This window comes from Coenobita brevimanus, chromosome 51 (genome assembly GCF_032717465.1).
Source record: "Coenobita brevimanus isolate Jiangsu-jjx chromosome 51, ASM3271746v2, whole genome shotgun sequence".
In the NCBI taxonomy this organism is placed as follows: Eukaryota; Metazoa; Arthropoda; class Malacostraca; order Decapoda; family Coenobitidae; genus Coenobita; species Coenobita brevimanus.
Genome location: NC_137004.1, coordinates 5,021,913 through 5,031,906, shown reverse-complemented (window position 1 = coordinate 5,031,906; position 9,994 = coordinate 5,021,913). Strand labels below are relative to the sequence as shown.

At 47.7% G+C, this 9,994-nt stretch overlaps 1 protein-coding gene across 1 annotated transcript in view; it reads left to right on the top strand.

Moving 5' to 3' along the window:
- The window catches only part of LOC145400287 (uncharacterized), a 15,185-nt gene extending 5,392 nt beyond the window's left edge, over window positions 1-9,793 (top strand). Inside the window, exons 2-5 of the mRNA XM_080272846.1 lie at window positions 3,880-4,047; window positions 7,739-8,300; window positions 8,553-9,414; window positions 9,541-9,793. Of these exons, the coding sequence (XP_080128972.1) occupies window positions 3,880-4,047; window positions 7,739-8,300; window positions 8,553-9,414; window positions 9,541-9,793 (1,845 nt within the window). The remainder of the gene's footprint in view (window positions 1-3,879; window positions 4,048-7,738; window positions 8,301-8,552; window positions 9,415-9,540) is intronic.
- Window positions 9,794-9,994: the final 201 nt, after the last annotated feature.

Genomic DNA, 9,994 nt, shown 5'->3' with positions numbered 1-9,994 from the left:
CCGCTAAAACACTTTTACATTCATTCATCCACATCCATTTCCACATATGCTCATCCACTTCCACTCATTTACTTCAACATCCATTCATCCACTTTTACATTCACAGCCATTCATTCATTCATCCACTTCAGCATTCACATCTACTTCTCCACTTCAGCATACACGTGCACATATCCACATCAGCATCCACATCCACTTCAGCATCCACATCCACACATCCACTTCAGCATTCACATCCACTCATCCACTTCAGCATTCACATCCACTCATCCATATCAGCATCCACATCCACTCATCCACTTCAGCATCCACATCCACACATCCACTTCAGCATTCACATCCACTCATCCACTTCAGCATTCACATCCACTCATCCACTTCAGCATTCACATCCACTCATCCATATCAGCATCCACATCCACTCATCCACTTCAGCATCCACATCCACACATCCACTTCAGCATTCACATCCACTCATCCATATCAGCATCCACATCCACTCATCCACTTCCACTCCACCCTCTCGACCGCCTATGGATGCAGTAACTAGTCTCTCCACCTGCTAACTAATCCCCCACTCCTCCACTTTCTCAATCCATCCACCTAATTACGCATTTTCCCTCCTTCCACTCATCCACTCACTCATCTTCCCTCTATCTATCCTTATCACTCTTCCATATCTACAATAACTATAGTCCTTTCACCTTACCTGTCCCAAATTTCCATCCCTACGTATTATACTTCCCATACCTCAGTGGCATAATAACACAGTGACTCTACATCCTTTCCATAGCACTTCTTCGTGACTAGCACCATATCCTGTTGTCTTTATCCCCTTACAGTAAAGCATTCAATATGAAGGGATGGCAATTTTAGGCCAAGTTTGTGTGAAAAGAGTATAATCTATAAATCTGTCGACCCTTTCTTCCTCAGTCCAACCATCCACTTACATACTCGTGCCAGTCCTTCCTTCCTTCCTTGTTTCCTTCCTTCCTTCTAACCACTTGCTTCTCCTTCTCTTCACATCCCCTCATGTTTCCTAACACTTTCCGTCCTAGTTAGTCCATCTATGCAGTTACTAGCCCATTTAATTCCTAACAAACACTTCCTGTCTCAATCTAACCTTCTGGTATCCTCATCTTCCTCTCACCCATCCACTGACGCTCACCTTCACTTTCATTTTGCATCATCACTCGTCCACCTGAACAATGAACTTTCTACTCTCACTTTGTCTTCCTCAGTCCAAACATCCACTTAATTGCTACCCATCTTTCCACTCACTGATTTCCCCTCTCATTTTCCTCTCACACAGTATAAGCATCAAACATCTATGAAATGCATTAAAAAACACAGCATACAAGATAAATGAGTACACACACACACACACACACACACACACACACACACACACACACAATACCTAGTAACTACCAACAATACAAACACAAACAGACAAACATCGCAAGAACTGATTACCTAACGCAAGATGAGCCAGGGGTGAGAGAAGATGGTGGGGTAAAGTGTGTGAAAAAATGAGAGAGAGAGAGAGAGAGAGAGAGAGAGAGAGAGAGAGAGAGAGAGAGAGAGAGAGAGAGAGAGAGAGAGAGAGAGAGAGAGAGAGAGAGAGAGAGAGAGAATGATACATGCACTAAGAAAAAATAATAATAAAACAGAATAAGCATAAAACATTACCGCAATAAAACACATAAAAACACAACGGAAAGAAAACAAACGAGGAACACACACACACACACACACACACACACACACACACACACACACACACACACACACACACACACACACAATCATCATCATCATCATCTCAATCATCAAGCGAATCACCAACACATTCTTTACCTAGTTATCCGCGGTTGCTTGAGTGTAATGGATGGGAGGGAGGGAGGGAGGAAGGGAGGCGGGGAGGGAGGAATGTGGAGGGAGGGAGAGAGTGTAAGGGAAATATAGCGCGAGGAGGTAGAACGGGGAGGAGGGAGGGAGGTAGAGAGGAAGGAGGGAGGGAGGTAGAGAGGAAGGAGGTAGAGAGGAAGGAGGGAGGGAGGGAGAAAGGAAGGAGGGAGGATAGGAAAAGGGGAAAAGGGAAGTAGGGAGATAGAGACGAGGAAGTGAGGTAGTAGGGGAAGAAGGAGGGGGGAAAAGGGAGGAAGGGAGGGAAATAGAGGAGGGAGGTATATGGGGATGAGGAAGGAAATTATAAGAGAGAAAGAGAAGGAAAGAGAAGGAAGGAGAGAGGAGAAGAGAAGGAAGGAGAGAGGAGAAGAGAAGGAAGGAGAGAGGAGGAGAGAAGGAAGAAAGGAAGGAGGGAGATAGGAGGAGAATATGGAGTGGAGTAGAAAGGGAGGAAGGGAAGGAGGTAAAAGGAAGGTAGATGAGAAGTACAGAGGAGGGTAGGGAGCGAGGAAGTGAGGAGAGGAAGAGGGGCAGAGGGGGATGGAGGGAGAAAGGAAGATGGGAGACAGCGAGGGAGGGAGGGAGAAGAGGAGGTAAGAAGGGAAGTAGGGGTGCTATCATTCTCTCCGCGCCACATCCTGACTGCATGACGGAGGAGGGGAGGGGAGGGGAGGGGAGGGGAAGGGGAAAGTAGGCAGAGAACAGAGGGGGAGGGAAGGAAGAGGGAAGGGGGAGAGGTTACATCGTCACCGTTAAGTAAGGGGGAATTAGGAAGGCAAGAGTAGGTGTTAAATCCGTGTTGTGAAGGTGGTGATTTGCGGACGAAGAGTATGATGATGATGATGAGAGAGAGAGAGAGAGAGAGAGAGAGAGAGAGAGAGAGAGAGAGAGAGAGAGAGAGAGAGAGAGAGAGAGAACCAGCTCCTTGAAGAATGAAGGGCAAAAAGATGACTCAGTAATGGCAAACAAGTGAAAGAAATAAGGAGAAAACAAGTAAAGAAAAAGAGACAAGCAAAGCAAGATGGACGAGTGAGAAAGAAAATGAACAAAAATGAACAAGAGGAGAGCCGTTGCAATGATGATGAAAGGGCTGAAGAAGAGGAAGGCAATTGCAAAGTTGATGAAGGGTTGGGAAGGAGGGAAATGAGCACCTGGGTAGGAAGATGGAGATGAGAGCAAGAAAATGACCTCGAGAAAAATAAATTGCAGTGGAAATGAGGGGTATGTATGTATGCATGTACGTATGTATGTATGAATGTATGTACGTATATATGTGTGTATGTATGTATGTGTTCTGAAACGCAGTTGATCCGAAGGCCCAAGGAATATAATTTTCGTTCAGTGGGGAAGTGACTCACCCCCACCCAATGCTTCAGGCAAGGGTGTAGAAGGTGCATGTGTAGAGAGAGAGATTGGAAAATGTGTTGCGGTGGCTGCGTTTCCGTGTAAGTGTATCTGTGTGTTATCGAAGGAACCTACACAGCGAACGAGTGTGTGAAATCCCTTGAAATAACATACTACTACACCTCCTTAAATGCTCGCCCTCAGTTGGGACTGAACCCTGGTTAGAGAACCGGGAGTTGCACACGCTACCCACCTAACCGCAGGAGGCTCCAAAATCAGAGTCTGAGAGAGTCAAAGGAATGAAAATGGGAAGTCGACGAGTGAGGCTATGGAGTCAAGTTTAGATGAGATTTTTATCAAGAGTGACAATTTAGCATATTTCTTGCTTGCTTGCTTGCTTGCGTGTGTGTGTGTGTGTGTGTGTGTGTGTGTGTGTGTGTGTGTGTGTGTGTGTGTGTGTGTGTGTGTGTGTGTGTGTGTGTGTGTGTGTGTGTGTGTGTGTGTGTGTGTGTGTGTGTGTGTGTGTGTGTGTGTGTGTGTGTGTGTGTACCTGTCAAAATTCTAAACCTAACATCTACTAACACCAAACCTACTTATTCTTATGCTTATCTTTATCCCCAACAGATGTGGTCCTGGGTTCGACTGGTGGTGGTGGTGGTGGCGGTGGTGGTGGGGGGGAGCAGGGGGGACGCCAGCTTCTTCGGGGGGGGTCGGGGTTCCAGGCAAAGGCACAGGCCCAAGTGTATGCCCCAGGTGGAGTATATGACGGTGTACATGACGGAGGTGGTCAAGGTGGGTGTGTGGCGGTGGGAGAGGTGGGTATGTGGAGGTGGGAGAGGTGTGGTGGTGGTGGTTATGGATGGTGGTGGTGTGGTGTTAATGGGTGGTGGTGGTGTGGTGTTAATGGATAGTGATGGTGGTGGTGGTGGTGGTGGTGGTTGTGGTGGTTTGGTGTTAATGGATTTTGGTGGTGACGGTAATGGACAGTGGTGGTGGTGGTGATGGTAATGGATTGTGGCGATGATGATGGTGGCGGTGGTGATGGTAATGGATAGTGGTGGTGGTGGTGGTGATGGTATAGATGGTGGTGGTGATGATGGTAACGATGTGGTAGTAACGGTAACTGTGGTATTAGTGTTGGAAAAGCTGTAGTGGTATTGATAGTTGCCTGGTGTTAATGTGGTGGAGGACACTGGTATAGGTGACAGAATGGTGTTAGGTATTTTAGTGTGTAGGATATTATCGTTCAGCAAAGGACGCCCAATGCTTCATATATAGATCTTTCCCTTACCGACGCGCTTCCCATCGAAAATAGAGAGAAATATAACGTGGAGGAACTCAGTGGTGCAGAAAGAGGTGCCAGGGAGCCATGTAAGCCCACGAGAATCCAGCCTCAGCTATTGATGTTCATAATGGCGGTGTTTGGAGCTAGGGTTATGAAAAAAAAGAAGAAAAAAAGAAAAATCCATGCCCACAGGCGCGGAAGTCTACGAAAAGTGTTGCGCGGGTGGGAGTGGGTCAGCCCCCGTTTTCTATGCACTTTCATTCTTGGAAGGGGGAACTGCTGAAGATTTCCCACATCACATTATATTACTCATTCCTCTTTGCCCTTCAGTGATTCTGTTTCCCAGTGTGTTGGGGATTCGACGAAATGGTTTAGTTATGGTCAACAGTTCCTTTACATTACCCTAAAAACTGTGTCAAAGCATAATGATAGCTACCAAAATAATTAGACTGCTAGATTGGCTGTAGTAGTTGTCATACCCCAAACTAGGAAAATAGTCACAGGCAATCTCATATCACCCCTCTGAAGTGTAGGGGCCCAAGATCCGTATTCTCGTCTGATAATGAAGCTCCCTAGCACCTTTCCTGAGCGATTTATTTTAGATACGGCTGGTTATATCAATGTGTATGTTATTTATCCTGAGCCTCGTGGCACTTGGATGATTTAAGTGACACAGAACAGGATAGGAGGCGATTTGTTTGTAGCCACCCTTTACGGGATTAAGGCGTCTGGCAATACACAGACAGACAGAATCGGATAGTAAGGATTAATAAGTAAACTAAATCGCTTAGGAAGAGGTGTCAGGGACGAGGTTAAGAGCCATTTAAGGGTAGATGACCGGCGTACTTCCCCTGATGGCATCGCGTGATCGAAAAAACTTTAGATATTTCCTTGGATCGAACCTACGCGTGTGTAGACAACTCCGACTGGTGTGTTCTGACAAAGCTAGACCACCAGTTGTTGCACTCATCATTGGCCTGACCCCCTCTCCTGTGAGCGTCCTCCAGTGAAAGTCTCAAGCCAGTCACTTCCCTTTTCTCACAGTCGGTATGAGTCAGACAGGAAGGCGGAAGGAATCACACACACAGGAATATACTACGCTACTTCCTCCTCATCCTCATCTTAAGCTAACCTAACACACCTAATCTAACGCAGACTAAAAAAAAACTAAACCTAACTTAACCTAACCTAGCTTCATCTAAACCCTCCTTAAACCCACCTATCCTGCCCTGACCTTCCATGACCTAGGCTAACCCATCTAACCCAAGATGTCTAACCTAACCTTACGTAGCCTAAACCTAAATAACCATGTCTAACTCAGCTTAATCTAACAAATTAAACTAACAAACTTAATCTACCTAGGGAGGGCGCAGAAAGTTCCCACATCCCTTATTCTTCGTGGAAATAAAAATACGAGTTACGATGGGGTCTCAAGTCGGTCTGTGAATTTGGGAGCAGAATAGAATTTTAGGCTTTAGGTGTGGAGGGTGATCATAGATGCTGTGGTAGAGTAGTTCCCATCCGTCACAGGTAACGTCCATACATTCACTGACTCGCTCTCATCTCTCTGCCTGCCTGTCTCTCTGTCTCTGTCTCTCTGTATGTCTTTTTTTCTCTTTCCCTCGCTGATTTTTTTTTCTTTTTCCTTTTTTTTTTTTTCGGTTGGGTATCCTTTTTTTTTTTTTCGGTTGGGTATGGGAGCTCATGGAATGTTAATACAGGTGTAATAATCAATTTGAAAATGGATCTTGAATTGGAGTATTTTTGACATGCACTCTCTTCAACAATAGATTAATGAATGACAAGTGAATGGATGAATGGCCCACTGTGAATAATGATGGCTTCTGTCACGTTTTTACATTTGTCTCTTCATGGATCCCGCCTACAATACTTTTAATGATGAGAATTAAGCGTATAGGTGACGTGAATTTACGGCGCAGTGGTGCTCATCTTGCATGGTCTTGTGGCACGCTTGGCTGCTACTAACAAATTCTCCATACTGCATTTCCTAGTATTTGTCTGCACATCCAGGGCTTTCATTATAGTGTACATGCGTGATGCTCTTGGTTATGATAGTGCATGCTAGTCTCTTACGGTGCAACACGGTGATAACTACCTCTTTCACAAATTACACGAGAGTACAGGAGGTAGCACATTATGTAAGGGAACACTGTAATGACGTGTCTTCCCATTTTCTTGTAAGACTCCCTGAGATGTGCTGCAGCTTCTTTGATCATGTTGATATCTGAGGGACTTGCAATACCACATATCCTTATATCAATATTGCACATACGAGAATATCAAGAGTTCCTTAATCTTCCAGTTTACGTATATCTTCCATTGCAAAAATTTCACACATACAAACTACCCTCGACTTGGAAGGCTTTGGTGACGCTGGGTAGTATTCTATGTGGCTTTGGATATTGCGTAACACCTCTTCCTTAGCGAATTATTTGGGACATAAGCCCCAATATTCTCCTATTTATCATTCATGTAAACTATAGTAACACACACACACACACACACACACACACACACACACACACACACACACACACACACACACATGATAAAGTCTAATAAGCAAAATAAATGACCAACGTAAAAGTGTTACGAAGCCTTCTGTGTCATCTAGAATACGTCCCAGTTTGACATCTAGTAAAACTATGAATACACAATCAAAACACCATAATAATAATAATAATAATAATAACAATAATAATAATACTTGTCCATAAAGAGGAAGAAGACGCTCCCTTTATAAAGTTCATATATTCATGCAGTTAATCCTTTAATAATGCTCAAGTTCTGAATTCCATCGTCATCCAGTCGTCATATATTTTGAATCATAATTTCCTCTGCAGTATCTATTTTTAATCAGCTACATCACTATCTATTTATCGCCTGTTGTTACCTGATAAGATTCGCACCCCATTATCAGGCTAGTTGATGGCTATGTGTAGGCTGACTGGAGGGTAAATTTGACTAGTAACCAAGGAGACTCATCCCTGCTTTATAAGCTAAGGCTCATCGATTTTCACGCAACCACGATTTAATATTCGAGTTAAGAGAATTGCCCAGTTGCATCATATGGAGAAAAACAGATTATTATTATTATTATTATTTTTTTGCTAATATTTTGTATTAAACCATCCAATCACCACATAATTCCTACTCACGTCCACTTCCCTCCAACAGCAACCTGTGTACCATACTGTGTACCGGACGCAGACGGTGCCTACCACAGTGTACCGCACCAAGAAAGAGACGCAGGTACAGTATTCCACAGAGTATGTGCCGCGGTACATAACCTCCACCTCCTTCCGCACCGTCTACAACACCATCACGGCTACGAGTTACAGTGTGTCCTTTGAACCCACGTACATAACCAGGACGAGTTACGTTCCCTCCTACGTCACCACTACGGAACTCTCGGTGAATTACAAGACGCGGACGCGGTACCGAACGCTGACCTCAACGCAGGAGCGCTACGTCACCACTACGGAACGTCAGACACAGTACGTCACACAAGAGAAGACGCAGTACGTGACGCAGACACAGCAACAGTCCTACCAGACCCAATGTGCGCAACCCCAACCATCTTACGGGGCACCCCCACCCCCACAGCAGTCTTACGGGGCCCCCTCACCCCCACCCCCACCACCACAGCAGTCTTACGGGGCCCCCTCACCCCCACCCCCACAGCAGTCTTACGGGGTCCCCCCATCCCCACCCCCACAGCAGTCTTACGGGGCCCCCTCACCCCCACCCCCACAGCAGTCTTACGGACCCTCCTTACCCCCACTTCCGCAGCAGTCTTACGGGGCCCCTTCACCCCCACCTCCACTGCAGTCTTACGGATCCCCCTCACCCCCATCCCCACAGCAGTCTTACGGACCCCCTTCACCCCCACAGCAGTCTTATGGGGCCCCTGAATCCCCGTCTCCCAAACAGTCTAACAGCCCTCCTCCCCCTCCTTCCCCACAGCAGTCGTATGGACCCCCCTCACCCCCACCCCCACAGCAATCCTATGGGGCTCCTGAACCCCCAAGACCACAACAGTCCTATGGCCCTCCACCCTCTGCCCCACAGCAGTCTTACGGGCCCCCTAAACCCCCACAGCAGTCTTACGGGCCCCCTGAACCTCCACAACAGTCTTACGGGCCCCCTGAACCTCCACAGCAGTCCTATGGGGCCCCTGAACCCCCACAGCAGTCCTATGGGGCCCCTGAACCCCCACAGCAGTCCTATGGGGCCCCTGAACCCCCACAGCAGTCCTATGGGGCCCCTGAACCCCCACAGCAGTCCTATGGGGCCCCTGAACCCCCTTCCCCACAGCAGTCTTACGGCCCTCCTCCATCTCCCCCACAGCAGTCTTACGGACCCCCTGAACCTCCACAGCAGTCATATGGAGCCCCTGAACCACCTAGACCGCAGCAGTCTTATGGGCCTCCCTCACGCCCAAGCCCACAGCAGTCCTATGGGCCCCCTGAACCTCCACGGCAATCTTACGGAGCACCTGAGGCCCCTCCCCCACAAAAGTCTTACTCTCCTCCACAGCAGCTTAATGGTTTCCTTGAACCACCACGGAACTCTTACGGACCCCCTGAACCACCACAGCAATCTTACGGTGCCCCTGAACCACCACAGAACTCTTACGGTGCCCCTGAACCACCACAGAACTCTTACGGTGCCCCTGAACCACCACAGCAATCTTACGGACCCCCTGCACCACCACAGCAAACCTATAACCCTCCTCCCCCTCCGCAGCAGTCTTACGGAGCCCCTGAACCCCCCGCCCCACAGCAGTCTTACGGGGCCCCTCAACCACCGACAGACTCTTACCTGCCTCCACCCCCTGCCTCACCACCTAAGCAGGCTTACGGCGGTGGTGGAGGCGGAGGTGGGGGTGGTAGAGGAGGCGGTAGGGGTGGTAGAGGAGGCGGTAGGGGTGGTAGAGGAGGCGGTAGGGGTGGTAAAGGAGGCGGTAGGGGTGGCAGTGGAGGTGGCAAAGGCTTGGGTCCGGAGAGCTTCGGAACTTTCGTGTCGGATCAAGGGGGTTCAAATTTTGCTGTCTTCAAAGCGCAGAGAAAGAGAGAGTTGAGCCCGCTGGAGCTCGAACTACCGCCACGGAAGGCAGAGGACAGCATGGAAGAGAGTGAAAAGAAGGAAAAGGAAGAGAATGGAAAAGCCATGACTTTGGTATCTGTAACGAAAGGAGTGAAGAGAGGAGAACCGTCGACCGCGGGGTGAAGCATGTCAGCAAATTCTGGAACCAAGGGCTAAGGTTGTTCAAAAATTTTCTTCTTTTTCTTGGGTTCAGTGGTTAAGGGAAGGGTAGACGGGGAAGAAAGTGTCAGCTAGGTGATCTGAAGCCTCACGTAACTGGCAGCGTTCGTATGCAATTGCTGGTTGGTAATGAAAACTGCATCCCGCCTTGAGCAACAGAGTACA